At 42.5% G+C, this 18,276-nt stretch overlaps 1 protein-coding gene across 7 annotated transcripts in view; it reads left to right on the top strand.

Annotated features, from left to right (window-relative positions):
- Positions 1-18,273, top strand: part of LOC106971209 (chemokine-like factor) — a 46,865-nt gene extending 28,592 nt beyond the window's left edge. For 2 of the 7 annotated variants that reach the window (XM_053210718.1, XM_053210715.1), the window contains 3 exons: positions 738-836; positions 16,896-16,997; positions 17,886-18,273. In XM_053210718.1, the coding sequence (XP_053066693.1) occupies positions 738-836; positions 16,896-16,997; positions 17,886-18,119 (435 nt within the window). In that variant the 3' untranslated portion in view covers positions 18,120-18,273. Of the gene's footprint in view, positions 1-737; positions 837-1,783; positions 1,919-3,133; positions 3,594-3,958; positions 4,357-4,493; positions 4,653-16,895; positions 16,998-17,885 lie in introns of those variants that run through there. The other 5 variants (XM_015067996.3, XM_015067989.3, XM_053210717.1 and 2 more) reach the window with 4 other exon arrangements.
- Positions 18,274-18,276: the final 3 nt, after the last annotated feature.

Genomic DNA, 18,276 nt, shown 5'->3' with positions numbered 1-18,276 from the left:
ACTTCCAGAGTATTAATTCTACCTGCAGATTTGGGAGTGCAATTAAATCAGTAAAGTGCTAATCTAAAATTTAATTTTTATATTAAAAATGTATTATGGAATAGAAATGCAGAATTTACATTAGGTTAATATATGTTTTTTAAAAATCACATTTATGGAAGTCCAATTTGGGTAGCCCCCATACCTCTAGGTTTTTTTCATGCTCACTTTCCTGTGCCCTTTAAGAAGACAATGATGGGGAAGTTGTCAGCTTTTTTTTTTTTTTTAATGGCGTTCTTTAATGAAACTAAATCCATTTCTGTTGACAAAGGACCTTAAAATCACATAAACTCATGTCTTGGAAGATACAAGAACTATGCTGCTAATGGTTCCTCTTAATAGTAATCAAAGGTAAAGTCTTAAAAAGGCATCCATCCTTAGGTAGGTAATTGGCCAACTTAAGTATTTTGTGAAATCACATTTTCATGTAAAGTTGACAGTTTTCTTTTTTTTAATTTTTTTTAACGTTTATTTATTTTTGAGACAGAGAGAGACAGAGCATGAACAGGGGAGGGGCAGAGAGAGAGGGAGACACAGAATCCGAAACAGGCTCCAGGCTCCGAGCTGTCAGCACAGAGCCCGACGCGGGGCTCAAACTCACGGACCATGAGATCATGACCTGAGCCGAAGTCGGACGCTTAACCGACCGAGCCGCCCAGGTGTCCCCAAAGTTGACAGTTTTCAATTCTGTATTACAGGATCTTATCAACAGTTTCATTACAGCTGTGTTCCTTCTAATAGTTGCCATCTTGGCGATGCAAGAAATGGAAAGAAGGCATTTATTCTATGTTGGAGGGGTAAGTTGAAGCCTTCATGACCCCAGTTAAGACCAGTATTTCAAAACTCTTTGCAAAGGAAAACTGACAGACCATAAGTATTTCATTTACACAATATCATTCATACCACCACCCCTTCTCTTTCTTGCACTTACTTCTTCAGAAGGTGTGAAGTTGCATAAACTCTAAGCTCATCAAAATCTTCACTCTAAATTTTTTTTCAACGTTTTTTATTTATTTTGGGGACAGAGAGAAACAGAGCATGAACGGGGGAGGGGCAGAGAGAGAGGGAGACACAGAATCGGAAACAGGCTCCAGGCTCTGAGCCATCAGCCCAGAGCCCAACGCGGGGCTCGAACCCACGGACCGCGAGATCGTGACCTGGCTGAAGTCGGACGCTTAACCAACTGCGCCACCCAGGCGCCCCGAAAATCTTCACTCTAATACTCATTCTCCAAATAGGTACAAACTCCCCTTTTGAGAATCATACACACTATTTTTTGAAATATTGCAACACGGTGTTCTTGTCTATAAATAGGACTTTGACTTTTCTGGACTAGAGAATTGTATTTTAAAAGCACATGAGGGGGGCCTGGGTGGCTTAGTGGGTTAAGCGTCTGACTCTTGATCTCTACTCACGTCATGATCTCACAGTTTGTGGGATCAAGCCCCATGTCAGGCTCTGCAATGTCAGTGCAAGCCTTCTTGGGATTCTCTCTCTCCCACTCTCTCTGCCCCTGCCCTGCTTGTACTCCCTCTCACTCTCTCTCAAAAAAAATAAACAAGCATTAAAAAAAATATCTTTTTAAACACATGAAAAGGAAAACACATGAATAGAAAAAAAAAAGTGCATTGTTAAAAGTGAATGGCCCAGCCTATTCAGGAAGGAAGGAAGCTAGCTCCCAGCATGTGCCCCACACATGGCCAGGCATGTTCTGACTTAATCTTTACAATTCTCATTTTTACAGATATGAGAACTGGGTTTAAATACCTTACCCTGGGACACAAGGCTGGGACAAACTGAGACTCAAATCTTCATCATATGAAGAGCACAAGAAATGGCAGATTAAATGCTTTGAAGATGGAGGGTGGGAAGTGGGGAGGTGAGACTTTGGTTTAAGAAGTTAAGCACTGGGAACAGAAATTAATCCAGAAAAAAAAGTTTGAGTTCTTTCAATTCATCCCATAATCAGTAGATATTTGTCAGTCCCATTGGATTGTGCCAGGCCCAGGCTGGGGATAAAGTCCCTTATCCCTGTGGGAGCCCACAGATTAGCTGAGGCAAGACATACCTAGAAAATGTTAAGTGACGCTAAAGAGAAACACCTAAAGTGGGCAGGATTTGGGGAGCACCTAGAATCTTGGGCGCTTGCTATGGGCTGCTGGTCCCCATCTGCTAACTCAGCCACCAAGCCTTCTCCTACCTGCCAGGGGCTCCCACACTCTGGTCTCTATCGATTTCTACCTGAATAGCAGGAGCCCCCAACCACATCTCACTGGTTTCCCTGCCTCCAGTCTGATTCACCTCATGGCTACTGCACGTGGGCTTTCTGACTCTGGCACCTGAACTTTCCTCTTTTTTTTTTTTTTTTTTTTAAGTTTCATTTATTTTTGAGACAGAGAGAGACAGAGCATGAACGGGGGAGGGGCAGAGAGAGAGGGAGACACAGAATCCGAAACAGGCTCCAGGCTCCGAGCCGTCAGCACAGAGCCCGACGCGGGGCTCGAACTCAGACCGCGAGATCGTGACCTGAGCGGAAGTCGGCCGCTTAACCGACCGAGCCACCCAGGCGCCCCTGAACTTTCCTCTTGATAAAGTCCCATATTCTACACTTCTAGCCCCAGTTCTGCCACCTCCTTCACCAGCTCCAGAGGTCTCAGGTACACTACAATCCTTGGAGACTTCTGGCCAGTGTCTGAAGTTTTCTTCCTCCCAGTTGGTCCCCTTGGGAATTCCTTCCTGCCCTTTACAAACATAGCCCAGGAGTCCTTTCCACTAAGGGTCCTCCTCAGGACCCCATCCCTGTCTGGAGCCTCCTAAGGCCAGCAATCTTCTCTGGTCCTTTCCTGGTGCCTCAGGCATCAGGCGAGGTCATTACCGTTAGCAAAACCCCCCATTTCCAAAATCCTTTTCTCTGGGAATAGCAGAATGCGCCGCAGCAGCCAGCTGGGCAGACACCAAGAAGGTAGTGCAGGGTCAGAGGGGGACAGGAGGCCACCTGCAGCCCCCGCCTGGGATGGGATAGGGAAGACAGGTTGCTGTTAAGCTGCCAAGTAACGCAGCCTTTCCTTTCCGTATATGGTCTTGCGTCTGACAGTCCCTGTGTCTCACCGCGGCAATCAGCAATCGTGTGTATCTTCGATGGGACTCTGGTTGCCAAGTTGGTGAGGAATACGGTGAAAAGTGTTCTGGGAATCGAACTTGAATGTCTTCCAGCCCGCGGAACCCACCGCACGGGCACCAGCAAAAGCACCCGCGCGGGCACGGGCACCGGCACAAGCACCTGCAGCCACGCCAGCCAAACCACCCCAGCCAGCGCAGGGGCCCGCCAAACCACCCCAGTCCGCACCGTCGCCGGGACCCGCCTCCAGGCGCCCATCCTCCCGGGCATCCTCGGACCAAGGGCACCGTTCAAGACCAAGGCTGAACCTTCAAAGGGGGCATCCTCGCGGACATAAGCGTCTGTGCCTCATCCCTCCGGGTAATCCCACCACTGAGCTTGCATATGCTGTCACCCATTCTGGCCCACAGGCGATCATAAAATCAGAGCTACTAAATCGGGAACATCTCTGCTGTCTTGCGTCGCCTTGTGTAAAAGTCGAGTTTCATTTTCCTGCGGCCGCTGCGCCCTCGCAGCGCAGGACGAATCCGACCCAGGACGCCGTGGCCAGGATCTTGACCCCAGCGGGGTTCCAGCCAACGCGAGCACGGCGGTACAACCCTGAGGCCACCTCCCGCGCAGGCGGGAGCCCCCCTTCCCCCTCGCAGGGGGCCCGGGCTGGGGCCGAGGCTCCCGCGTGGGGGTGGGCGGCCCGGGCTAGGGCCGGGCCCTTGACGCCCACTCCGGTCCTCTAGGTGTGAGCGAGGTGCGACCGCAGGGAGACGTGGCGCGCGGGGCAGCGCCGGACGTTGGCGTTCGCGCGTCCGGCCGTTGAGCGGGACCTGGGAGCAGGTGGGTGGGCACCAGTCTCGCTCAGAGGCCAGGCCTGTCCGGCGCCAGCAGGAGAGAGATCGCGCAGGAGGTGAGAAGTTAAGAACTCCCACGCAAAGATGGCTGACAAAGGCAAAAAGGGCAAGAAGGCGGCGGCGGCGGCACCTGCATCGGCGCCCGCAGCTGCGCCGCCGTCCCCTCCTGCAGCTGACGAACCAGGGGACAAGAAAGACCAAGAGGACAAGGAGATCAAGAAAAAGCCAAAGTCGGTGCAGCCCAAGGATGAAGTGGGCACCAGGAAGGGGTGTCGCCGCTACATGTGGGAATTCAAGAAAGGCAATAGAGAGTTCTGGGTGATCGGGCACGCCGAGGTCAAGATCCTGAGCTTGGTAAGTTGGGCTGGTACCCCAGGGCGGAGGCCCAACCATGAAAAGAGGGTGAAGGAGCAGGTTCCAGAGGGGCTCCAGAAGGGCTCTAGAGTAGGGGAGAGCCCTTTGCGGTAGCTCAGGTATATGTCTCCTGGCAGGGCTGCCTGATAGCTGCACTGGTACTGTTCACGGGGACCAGCGTGCACCCTCTCCTGATGCTCATCATCACCATGGAGATGTCCATCTTCTGCTTCTTCTTCATCACCTACACCCTCGCCATCAACAGATACATACCCTTCATCCTGTGGCCCATTTCTGTAAGTGAGAGGAGGTGGGGACCGCCTGAGGCTGGTGTGCATTCATGGGTGTGTCCTGAACAGTGACTGAACAGAGAAACACCCTGCACCCTCCATATTTGTGCCCCGGCCTTGGGTTCAGCACCTCCAGGGGGGCCAGGGTAGGGGAAGCTGAAGTTAGGTTACAAAAGGCTCTCAAAAACCCCAGCTTGGGGGCGGGGAGGCCTCTTACCTACCTGGTGGTCAAAGGAAGAGGTCTCTGCCTTCCTGGGGCTTTGCTCTCCTCAGGAGGGGTGGCGTAGCAACTAGCTGTATCCCCCCCCCCCACTCCTGTGCCAGCTAACAATTGAGTGGAGAGATCACCCCAGAAGGTACCCAATCCCCAGAATTCAAAGAAGAAAACCCATCTTCCCATAAATCAGCAAAATAAAATGAGAATTTTTAAAAAATCACTTTTAAGCAGTCTTAGATCTCTAGTGACTATCCCTGTAAAAGATGTTAAGCCCAGAAGAATGTTCAGCCCAAAGCAGGCATCCATTGGAACAGGAGCTGGGCAAGTTACCAATCACTCATAGCCTGTTTCCTTCATCTGTAATATGAGGACAGTAATAGTCTCTCATGGGATGGTGCCTGAGAAATAAATACAAAGTGCTTGATGCTGTGCCTGAGGACTTCTGGACTTGAATCGTAGAGCACACCCACCTAACTCCCACCTCACTGCACATTCACAGCAAGCCTCCAGAGTTTCACTTACTTTACATATGAAATGGTCCCAGAATGGCCACCTAACTTACCCCCGGGTAACTCAGCTAGTAAGTGGTGGAAAAAGGATTCAAACCCAGCTTTGTCAGTGGAGTCTGAGTTCCTAACTACACGCCGTCCTGCTTCCTTGTCAAAAGTTATTAGGGTCTAGGGATTCATAGGTCTCAGGGAGGTAGGCGAGAACCCCCAATATAGGGAGAAAGGAGAGGAGGACCAAATACGACTCTTGGGAAAGGGGTAAGCAGAGGACAAAGTAAAGGAACAAGCAGAGGGCAAGCTCCCAGCCAAGGAACTTGAAAGATACTTTTAGTTCCAGCAAGATGAAAACTCAATAAACCCTGAAAATCCTCCTGCTGCACTTACCTAAAACTACTACGGAAAGTGCAAACACAACTGCTATAAATGAATGGCTGAGCTGGTAAAAAGGGAAACACACAAGTGCCAAAAATGAAAAACAGGAGCAGTGATCAAATAACCTGCTGAAGTGTGGGTAGCAATGGCCTACGAAGTATTACCCCAGGAACCTGGAGAATGGATTTTCATACACTCTTGAGTTAAAGGAGATGAGGCCTTGGTCCTAAGCAAAATGGGGATTTAGAACTGAGACCCCTATGTAAAGCCAGCACCCTGCAAAGACTGAACCCTTAGGGAAAAGACAGGCAGGGAAGACACCTTTCCCCACCAAACAGAGGAACAAGAGGCCTGTTCACCTCTGCCTGAGCTTGGAGTGGAAAAAACAAAAAAGACCACTTTGAGAAATAGAAGCCTTGAGCCTGCATTTTGTACAGATTTGGTTTGAATTTTTACCACCTTCATCCTGGAAACCTTCATGCAGCCTAGAAAACTTGTGCCTTGGAATTAGAATAAAATGATCCCAATTTAATGATGTTCTGATAATGTCCTTGGGACTCCTGACAGAAACAAATGCAAAGTCACAATCAAAGAATAAAGACTGGAGTGCTTGGGTGGCTCAGTCAGTTGGGGGTCTGACTTCGGCTCAGGTCATAATCTCGTGGTCCATGAGTTCAAGCCCCGCGTCAGGCTCTGTGCTGACAGCTCAGAGCCTGGAGCCTTCCTCAGATTCTGTTTCCCTCTCTCTGCCCCTCCTCTCTTCACACTCTGTCTCTCTCTCTCTCTCTCTCTGAAAAATAAATAAACATAAATTTATTAAAAAAGCATAAAGAAATTCTCACAGTACAGGTGGGGGTGGGGAGAGACTTGTCAAAAATGAATGCACAGTTCAAAACTACAAAACACCTGATTTTAAAATCCCCATGTCTAAGAATTGACAATCAGCAAACATAAAAAAAAAAGAGGAGGATTAGAACCCTGAGAATATGAGATTAACAGAAGAGCTGTCTGAAAATAATAAGAAATATACTTAAAATAATTAAAGACATAAACAGAGCCCTAAGAACAGGAAAAGACATTATAAAGACAGAATAAAAAGATCTTTTTTTAAGTACAAAATACAATGTCTAGAATTAAACACATAGTTTTTGAATTAAAAATGTCAATAGATGGGTTATAAAGCATATCAGACAAAGCTGGAGAATGAGCAAACTGAAAGATGTGGGGAAATGACCCAGGATATAGCACTGAGAGATAGGGACAGAAAATAGAAGAGAAGTTGAGACAGAGAAAATAGAATGAGAAAGTCCATCATAAGCCTAATAGGAATTCCAGAAGAAAAGACTCAAAAGAAGGGAAGAGAGGAGGGGCACCTGGGAGGCTCAGTCAGTTAAGCGTCCAACTTCAGCTAAGGTCATGATCTCCCAGTTTGTGAGTTTGAGCCCCATGTCAGGCTCTGTGCTGACAGCTCAGAGCCTGGAGCCTGCTTCTGATTCTGTGTTTCCCTCTCTCTCTGCCCCTGACCTGCTTGTGCGCTCGCTCGCTCTCTCTCTCTCTCTCTCTCTCTCTCTCAAAAAATAAATAAATATTAAAATTTTTTTTAAAAAAAGAATGGAGGAGGGGAAACAAAGTGATAATGACTGAGAACTCTCCAGGTTTAATGAGTGACATCACTAAATATGGCAGTGTCAGAAATGCCAAAACTCTGTCCCTCCACTAAAGCAATGATTAGGCTGTCAAAAACCATCAGAAACAACTTTTTCAGAACTCTGGAATCCAATTTTAGAAGCTTACAACCGAGGGAAGGTTAATAAAGAAAGAAGCTGTTGGGTGTGATAAGAGAGTGTTGTGCCATTTTAACATACCTCCCCGCCATCCTTCATACCCAAGCTTGTCCGTTACCATGAAGATAACAGCCCACATTCCTAGTCACACTCTTTGCTGGTAGCAGAAGGAACAACACAGACCTTGCTCTCAAAGAATTATGGTTGTGTGTTTTTAACTTGTCTGGTGACTCTTTGAGGGATGGGCCCTCACCTGCCTCAGAGCTTTCTCGAGGCTGAAGTGGCCTCCTGGACAGCATTTGTCAAAAGCATTTAAAGGCCTATCTACTAGCCATAACCACATCTGATTGGGCAAGGGACATCAAATGAGGTAACCAATAGACAGACCAGAAGTTGGGGAAAGAAGAGGCTGGGGAAAGAGATGCATGGGGGAATAAGAACTCTGGAAAGCTACCACATATACCAGGGAATCCAGAAGGCTACACACATGCCAAGGACTGGACACATGCTCAGAAAAGACCCTAAGCTTTTGCCTCTTGCTGACCTTTATGCTCTGTACAAGCAGCAAGGGAAAACCGAGAGTTCTAAACATCCTGGACAATTGTTGAAGGAATACCTCAAAACAAAGCCAATTTGAAAAGACTGGTAGAGTATTTTTGTTTGTTTTCAGATATTTAAGGAAATCTCCTTCAAATCACTACCTGATTTGCTAGCAAAACAGGGACTTCAGTTGCAGTATGGAAAGAATAGTCTTAAAAAAATAGTTTAGAAAAAGTCATCAAACATACAAATGAGTACAGCTCACAACAATCAACAGCAACAAATCCTGGGAAGGAAGGAGAACGTGGTTTACAGAGTAACTATATGATAATATTCAAAATGCCCACAATTATAAGGCATGCAAAGAAACAAGAAAGTATGGCCCATTCACAGGGAAAAAAATTAATAGAGACTGCCTCTGAGAAAGCCCAGATATTAGACTTACTAGACAAAGAGTTTCAATCAGCTGTCTTAAAAATTCTTAAAGAACTAAAACCAGGAGAACAATTTATGAACAAGTAGAAAATAACAGCAAAGAGAAATTACAAAAAGGAACCAAAAGGAAATTCTGGAACTAAAAGTAATATAACTGAAATGAAAAACTGACTAGTTTGGTTTAACAGCAGATTTGAGCAGACAGAAGAATGAATCCATGAACTTGAAGATAGATCAATTGAGATTATCCAGCCTGAGGAACAGAAAAACAAAAAGAATGAAGAAAAATGGAGAAACCTATGGGACACCCATCAAGCATACTAACATATGCTGAATCCCCCCAAAAAAAGAAAGAGAAAAAGGAAGAAAGAATATTAGAAGAAATGGTCAAAAGCTTTCCAAAGTTTGTAAAAGAATACAAATTTACACATCCAAAAAGGACCAAGTAGGATAAAGTCAAAGTAATCCACACTGAGACACTCATAATCAAAATGTCCAAAGATAAAGACAAAGTCTTGAAAGTCACAAGGGCGAAGCAACTAATGTCATATAAGGGGCCTTCAATAAGATTAACAGTCAATTTCTCATCAGAAACCATGGAGACCTGAGGCAATGGAATGATGTACTTAAAGTCCTGCAAGAAAGAAGATAAAAACGGTCAACTAAAAATTCTATCTTTCAAATTTGCTATCTGTTATGAGTTGAATTGTGTCCCCTAAAAATATGTTGAAGTCCTAACTCACAGTACCTGTGAATGTGACCTTACTTGTACATAAGGCCTTTGCAGATGATCTAGTTAAGATGACATATTAGAGTAGGTTCTAATCCAATATGACTAGTATCTTTACAAAAAGGAGAAATTTAGACACAGAGACAAACACGTCCAGAGGGAAGATGATGTGAAGTGACACGGGAAGAAGATAGGATGGTGAGGCAAGCCAAGGAACACCTAAAGTTACTAGAAGCTAGAAGAGAGGCCAGAACAGATCATTTCTTAGCATCTTCAGAGGGAGCATGACCCTGCCAACACCTTGATTTTGGACTTCTGGCCCCAGAACTGTGAGACAATAAATTAATGTTGTTCTAAGCCACTTAGTTGGTGGTACCGTCTTATGGCAACTCCAGGAAATGAATACAATATCCTTCAAAATTTATCCTTCAAAAATGGAGGAGAAATGAAGACATTCCTAGATAAACAAAAGTTGAGGGAGTTTGTTGCTAGTAGAATCACCCTGCAAGAAATGCTAAAAGGAGTCCTTCGGGCTCAAACAATAGGATACTAGACAATAACTTGAAGCCATAAAAGAAATAAGGAACACTAGTAAAGGTAACTACATAGGTAAATATAAAAGCCAGTATTGGGGCACCTGGGTGGCTCAGTTAGTTGAGCGGCCAACTTCGGCTCAGGTCATGATCTTGTGGTTTGTGAGTTCGAGCCCCGTGTCGGGCTCTGTGCTGACAGCTCAGAGCCTGGAGCCTGCTTCGGATTCTGTGTCTCCTCTTCTCTCTGCCCCTCCCCTGCTCATGCTCTGTCTCTCTGTCTCTCAATAATAAATAAATATTTTAAAAAAAATTTTTTTTAAAGCCAGTATTATTGGGGCACCTGGGTGGCTCAGTTGGTTGAGCGTCTGACTTCAGCTTAGGTCATGATCTCACAGTTTGGGAGTTCAAGCCTAACATCAGACTCTGTGCTGACAGCTCAGAGCCTGGAGCCTGCTTTGGATTCTGTGTCTCCTTCTCTCTCTGCCCCTCACCCCCTGCCACCAAAATAAATAAACATTAAAATAATTATTTTTTAAAAAGCTGGTATTATTGTATTTTCAGTTTGTAACTTCTTTTTTCTGATACAATTTAAAAGACAAATGCATAAAACAATAATTATAAATCTACATTAATGGGCCTGTATGTATAAAGATATAATTTGTGACAAAAACAATAAGTTTTTGTGTACTACTGACACTAAGTTGGTATCAATTCAAACTGAATGATTGTAAGTTTAAGATATTAATTGTAACCCCAAGGTAACCACTAAGAAATGAACTCAATAATATATAGAAAAAGAAATGAGCAGGGAATTATATTGATACATTACAAAAAATTAAACACAAAAGAAAGTAATAATGGAGGAATTGAAGGACAACAAGATATGATATATAAAAAACAAACGGCAAAATGACAGAAATAAGTCCTTATCAGCAATTACTTTAAGTGCACATGGATTAAACTCTCCAATTAAGGCAGAGATGATCTGAATGGATTTTTTAAATGATCCTATAATATGAAGACAAGAGACTCACTTTAGTCCAAAGATACAAATAGGTTGAAAGTGAAAATGGAAAAAGATACTCCATGTAAATAGTCACCAAAAAAGAGCTGAGGTGGCCACATCAATATCAGATTTAATGAAAGACATGAAGTGTCAAAACCACACCTAGGCATGTCATCATGGAGGCACTGCTGATCACCAGAAACAAAGGAAAACTTAAAATCAAACCAAGAGAAAAGCCAATTTACCTCAAAAAAAAAAAAAAAAAAACCCCTCAAACTACTAGACTAACTTCATATTTTTCAACAGCAGTGACAGTGGCCAGAAAACACTAGACTAATTTCCTTAAAGGGATGAGGTGGCAAGAGTAAACTAAAGATACTTTTAAACAAAGAATGAAACAATTTCTTTTTGCTGACCCTCACTGAAAGAACTACTAAAAGATGTACTTCAGGAAGAAGTAAATCAAATCAAAACCAAACCAAACCAAAACAAAACAAAACAAGTGTGCAAGGTAAAAAAGGAACAGTAAGCAAAGAGCCTAGTGAGCTTGTGGATTGACCTAAATAAACACTAAGACAGAATTGAGGTTTTAAAAAATGTATTAATAGTTTTTGTTTTTTGTTTTTTTTTTTTTTTTTGCAAGGGGAGGGAGGGAACACGACAACAAGGTAGAACTAAAGGTACAACAACACAATAACATGTAAGACCACAGTACTGTATATGATAAGAATGAAAAGTTCTTGATCTGGGGGGAATGATTTGGCAATAATATTAACACTAACATATTAAAACTTAATACTGAATTCTACTAAAGAATAGAATTCCAGGATATATAAAATCAAACCTGTTGAGGAGAAAGAGTGAAAAGAGAATAAAGAGAGCTAACTCAATAAAATGGAAAAATAAAAAGAAATAAGTGTGGTATATGTTAAATAGAAAATAGTAAAATTAAATGGTACAAATAGATCCATTACTATATCAGAAAAGATGACAAATATGAATGGAATATATTCTTCGTTTAAAAGACAGAGGACTCTAAGAATCGATTTTAAAAATCCAGCTACATACTAAATTACAAGACATGTGGAGAACAGTTATGAGAGATGGAAAAAATAATAAAAGGAAAATACTAACCAAAAGAAAGCTGGCATAGCTTTAATACCAGATTAAGCCAATTGTATGTGGTTTATGTTTTTTTTTTTTTTTTTTAATGTTCATCTACCTTTGACAGAGAGAGAGGCAGAGAATGAACAGGGGAGGGGCAGAGAGAGAGGGAGACACAGAATCCGAAGCAGGCTCCAGGCTCTGAGTTGTCAGCACAGAACCCGACACGGGGCTTGAACCCACAGACCGCGAGATCATGACCTGAGCCGAAGTCAGACGCTTAACCGACTGAGCCACCCCGGCATCCCTGTATGTGTTTTTTAATTTTATGAAGAAGATCACTACTTACAGCAATTCTAAACTTGTATGCACCTAACAATATAACCCCCAAATATAAAAACCAGAAATGAATTATAAGGAATTAAAAGAAGTTATAAGAAAGAACTGGCAAATAGCAACCATGTGGGAGATTTTAACATGCCTCCTTCAGCAATTGATAGCTTGATCTAATGACATACACAGAACATATTGAACCCTACACCCAACATAAACAGGCTATATATTCCTTTCAAGTACATTTGCAACAATCATAAAAATTATCCTCAATAAGACCACAAAGGAAATGTAAATAAATAACAAGTAATTGATATCCATACAGACCATTCTCTAACTTCAATATAATATAATTAAAAATCAATCAGTAAAATTTAACTAAATCCCCAAGTATTTGGGGGGAAATCTAATGTGTTCCCCAAACATATGAGGATTTCATGTTTATGTAGTATTCACAGATACTACCTGTAGAATGTCCCTAAACTATTCAAATTCAAATCTATATAATTAGAAGGCTGAAAATTAACAGTATCAAGAAGGTACCAAAACAAGATAAAAAAATGGAACTAAAAAGAATGCAATGCCAAAGATAAGAGTTAACATTAAGGAAATAGGAAACAGAGATCCATAGTGAGGACTAATAAAACCAAATATCTAGTTCTTCAAAAAGACTACTAAAGCAGATAGACCCCAAGGAAAAAAAGAGAGAACGAACAAGGAAAAATATTAGTAAAAATACCAACAGGAGATTTTTAAAGATTACAGGGAAAATATGAACTTTTATGCCAATAAATTGGAAAGTTTATTTAGATAATAATTTCCTACAAAAAATATCACATAAAAATTGATTCAAAAAGAAATAGAAAAACAGGTTATAAAAAATTCATCCATGTTTTCATCTGGCACTTGTTTCACTTTTTACATTTAAATCTTCTGATTCATTTGGAGTCATTTTGGTACATGGTGTGAACCATGGCTCCAATTTTATATCCTGATGACTATCCAGTTGTTATACCCTATCACTCAATTTATTCAGTTATTAAATAGTATAACTTTTCCCCACTGATTTTAAATGGCATTTCTGTTAAATGTTAAAATCCCAAATGCAGGGTTTATTTCCAGACTTTATATTCCGTTTAATTGGTCTGTCCCTTTTTTCTTTTCTGTTTTAAACGCTTTATAATACTATCTAATAGGCTTTTGATATTAAAACCAGATATTATAAGGAATGTAAAGTATATACACCTAGGTTACCTAAATATGGCTATAAAAATCCTCAATAAAATACAGGCAAACTGAATCAAGCAATCTATAAGCAAGCAATACATCATGATCAAGCAGGGTATGTGTCAGGAATACAAAGATGATTTAATCTTCAACATTCTATCGGTACAATTCGCCATCTCTTATCTAAAGGAGAAAACCATTTCATCATCTCATGAACTTCAGAAAAACTATTTAGTTCATCTCATGAATTTCAGAAATACTAATTTTAAGAAAACTCTTAGCAAACTAGGGGCACCTGGGTGGCTCAGTCAAATAAGTGTCCAACTCTTGATTTTGGCTCAGGTCATGATCTCACCATCATGAGATCGAGCCCCACCTCAGGCTCTGCACTGGGCATGGAGCCTGCTTAAGACTTTCTCTCTCCCTCTGCCTCTCTATCTCTCTAAAAAAAAATAAAGAGGGGCACCTGGGTGGCTCAGTCGGTTGAGTGTCCAACTTCGGCTCAGGTCATGATCTTATGGTTCATGGATTCAAGCCCCGAGTCAGGCTTTGTGCAGATAGCTCAGAGCCTGGAGCCTACTTCGGATTCTGTGTCTCTCCCTGCCCCTGCCCCATTCATGCTTGCTCGCTCTCTCTCTCTCTCTCTCCCTCTTAAAAATAAACATTAAAATTTTTTTAATAAAGAAGAAAAGAAAACTCTCAGCAAACTAGTTTAAAAGAGAACTTATCTTAATAATAGGTATCTACCCAAACCTATGATAAACATTGCATTTCATGGTAAAACTTTAGAAGCACTGGAGATGCCTACTATCCCCACGCCTGTACATTGTGCTGGAGATCTTAGTACAATGTAACAAGAAAATCAAAAAGTGTATGAATTGGGAAGGGGAAAAAATAGCATTATTCACAGATAATAAAATTCTTTACATAGAGAATCTACATCTATGAGAATCTACAGTCAAATTACCATGAAAGTTAACCAGAGACAAAACAATAGTGTTCCTGAATACCAGCAATGAACAATGAGAAAATGTGACTTTTCAAAGAAACCATTTAAAACAGCAACAGAAACTACAAGGTGTCTTAGAATAAACCCATTCAAAGATGTGTAAGACTTTACGTAGAGATTATATTTTATTAACAGACATAAAAGTCTGCATAAGTGGAAGTATACACCATATTCACAGGTCTGAAGAGTTACTATCATAAAGATGACAATTTAAGGGGCACCTGGGTGGCTCAATTGGTTATGCATCTGACTCTTGATCTCAGCTCAAGTCATGATCTCACGGTTCGTCAGATCAAGCCCCATGTCAGTCTCTGTGCTGACAGTGCAGAGCCAGCTTGGGATTCTCTCTCTTTCCCTCTATCTCTGTCCCTCCCCAGCTCATGCACTCACACGTGCGCTCTCTCCCTCTCTCTCAAATAAATAAACTTAAAAAAAAATTGCAATTTAATTCCATAGTAATCAAGAAATCAAATGGAACTTCAACCTGACAGAGGTTCTTCCTGGAATCTCCAGGAACGTTTACAAGGTGATTCTAAAATTCTTACAAGGATAGACTCACCCAACAAGATATCAGAATTACTATAAAGCTTTGGTACTAGCTCAGGGATCAACAAAAAGACTAACGGAATTGTTATGGACTGAATGTGTACCCCCAAAGTACATATGCTGAAATCCTAACCCCCAGAGTGACTATGCTTACAGATGAGGCCTTTAGAGTTTGCTAGCATTTTACTGAGGCTTTCTACATTTCTGTTCATCAGGGATGATGGTCTGAAATTTTCTTTTCTAGTAGTGTCCTTTGCTAGTCTTGGTATCGGGAAAATGCTGGTTTCATAAAATGAGTTTGGGAGTGGCTCCCTCCTTTTCAATTCTTTTGGAAGAGTTTGAGGATTGGTGTTAATTCTCCTCGAGATGTTTGGCAGAAATCACCAGTAAAGCCATCTGGTTCTGAGCTTTTCTTCAGTGGGAGATTTTCTATTACTGATTCACACCAGGAGGAAATATGCATAGGAGACACAGACCAGAGTGTTCATTGCAGCAGAGTTTGTAATAATAATTTCCTAAAAGGTAGAAACAACCTAATGTCTCTAGTTTGGTTTATTCACAGACTTCATCAGTTAAAATTAATGAATTCAATCTGTGTTCTCAAAATTGATCAATCTCACAAACTTTAAGTTTAAAAAGCCAATGATAGAAGACACCTTTTATTTAAATTTAAATTTGTGAAACGCACAAAATAGTATATACTATTTATGAACATATAATATGGAAGAAAATACTAATACACTCTTGGGAAAAGTACCCATCAGTTCCACTGTGTGTAGTTGCCTCTGAGTGAGAGGCATAAAAGGGCCGGAATGGTGACACTGTGTCTTACTCCACAAAGTTTTACTTCTGGCTTTGTTTTCTTTTTTAAGAGATCTAAGCAAATCTTGCAAGATCTTAACATCTGTTTAATCTCAATAGTTCATGGCTGCCAGAGGTGGGAGTGGGGATGAGTGTTCTATTATTTTCTGTATGTTTGAAATGTATTAAAATTCAAAAAACAGCAAAGGAAAAGAAAATGCCCAAGACAAGTAGCCAGGGAAGGTCAACCTGCAGAAAATAGCATCATAGAAACCAAGGGGAAGGGTGGGCCTTACTCAGTGCTGCAGAGCTGGCTGCTGCCCACGGGATTGAGAGGGTGCACCAGCTCTGGGTTAGTATCACCCCATGAGTGACGCGAGAGGAAGCCGGCTCTCTGTGGCCACGCTTTGCCCAACTCTAAGTCTGGCTATGCCAGGGAGTGACAGCAGGTGGTACTTGCAGGGAAAGTAGCCCTTCTGCGCGGTCTGGGAACATCTGGACCTTATCAGTAAGGTAAGGGAAACAAGTGTACAGGGCAAGGGTAAGACTGAGGCCACAAGGGATGGGAAGGAAGGCTGCTGATGCAAACAGGGGAGTGTCTAGGAAGTAGCAGGAGGGGCAAGGCAGGGGTTGAAAAGGCAGCCACTGGGCTCCCAACTTAGGGTGGCCGGAATCCAACAGAGCCTCCTGCCAGCAACACAGCCCACCCCTCAATCCAGAAAGGAGAGCTGGTCCTGAGAGCATAAAGATGATGGGGGGTTGTACTCACCGTTAAGTTGTATAGTTGTGCAGTTACTTAAATGAGTATTCAAGGAAAAAAATCAAAACATAACTAGCTACTGTGTGAGTTCAGGTGAGAGGCAGCAGCAGGGGAGCCTATGAAGGCAGTTAAACACCCTGGGCTTTGCATCTCAACTCAAAGAGCCCAGCCCTGCGGACCACAGCACGTCCATGCAGCCCATGTGTATTTATCTCCACCTGTACTTTTAAAAGCAGTCAGAAGTTTGGAAACCATCCCCTTTGGAGGAAGCTATGCTAGGCTGGGTGTTGATGGGGGTCTTGGCTCTGTTTGAGGCTGACTTGCCTATCTCTCACGCTTCTAGGACCTTCTCAACGACCTGTTTGCCATTATTTTCCTTGTGGGGGCCGTGGTCATAGCTGTGAAAAGTCGACAAACCATGCCACTGCACTACTTTATTGCTGTGGTGAGTCTTTCATGTTGGGCAGTTTATTTGCTCAGAAATCACCTCTTTTAGGGGCGCCTGGGTGGCTCAGTCAGTGAAGCATCCGACTCCTGATTTTGGCTCAGGTCATGATCTTACGCTTTGTGAGTTCAAGCCCTGGGTCGGCTCTCTGCTGTCAGTGCGGAGGCCATTTGGGATCCTGTCTCCCTCTCTCTCTGCCCTTTCCCCACTCTCCCTCTCCCTCTCTCTCTCTCTCTCTCTCTCTCTCTCTCTCTCTCAAAAATAAACATTAAAAAAAGAAAGAAAGAAAGAAAGAAAGAAAGAAAGAAAGAAAGAGAAAGAAAGAAAGAAAGAAAGAAAGAAAGAAAGAAAGAAAGAAAAGAAAAGAAAAGAAAAGAAAAGAAAAGAAAAGAAAAGAAAAGAAAAGAAAAGAAAAGAAAAGAAAAGAAAAAAGAAAAGAAAAGAAATCACCTCTTTTGGAGAATGGGTGTTTTCCACTGATTTAAGGAAAGGGCTTCTTTTCACAAAATTTTGGGACCCATGCAAAGTTTAAAACTAAAGGTGGTAAATGCTTCCAATGAAAAAACCACTTAAATAAAGATGATGTCCAGGGAGCCAGCCAATCTAATGGCTTTCTCCTCCTAGCTGCCCCAATCCCTGAGGCAAAGGGTCACACCCAGGCCGCTAACCATGGGTTTTAAGAGACAGGCACAGGTGGAGAGGGGTGGGGCAGGGAGGAGAGGGAGGCTGAAGCTGGAGGAGGGGCAAACTCAGAATGTCTCTGGTTGAGAAGTCTAGGAAGAGGAAAGGACGTGTTAATCAGCACCCGCAGACGAATTAGAAACAAGGAGAGAATATGCCAGCTTTGGAATGAAAAGCAAAAGTAATGGGCATCCTTTTTTCCCCCAGATCCTTATTGGTATGGCTGGAATGTTTGCTTTAATGGATATGTGTCTTCAAAGAAAACATTTCAAAGGCAAGAGGCTCAAAACCAATGTGCTGTTTCCTCCAAAAAATGAACGAAAGGTTGAAAAGCCAAAGGAAGCAGAAAACCCACCAGAAAAGGCACCAGAAAAGGCACCGGAAAAGGCACCAGAAAAAGCAGAAAAGCCAAAGGAAAAAGTAAAGGGAGGCAAGAAATGACGCAAAGGAGACCCCTGTTATCAAAAGTGGCAGTGCGTTTTACGACAAATATTTCCAGTTTATTGTCTTCTCTCTAGAATGGTTTTCTTTTCCATCCTAATAACCAACTTTGCTTGAAAAAGAAATTCCTCTTTAAATGGATTTTAAAGCTTAATGT

The sequence above is a fragment of the Acinonyx jubatus genome, chromosome E2, assembly GCF_027475565.1.
Source record: "Acinonyx jubatus isolate Ajub_Pintada_27869175 chromosome E2, VMU_Ajub_asm_v1.0, whole genome shotgun sequence".
NCBI classification, from domain to species: Eukaryota; Metazoa; Chordata; class Mammalia; order Carnivora; family Felidae; genus Acinonyx; species Acinonyx jubatus.
Note: the sequence above shows the minus strand (reverse complement) of the source record. Positions and strands in the feature narration are given on the sequence as shown.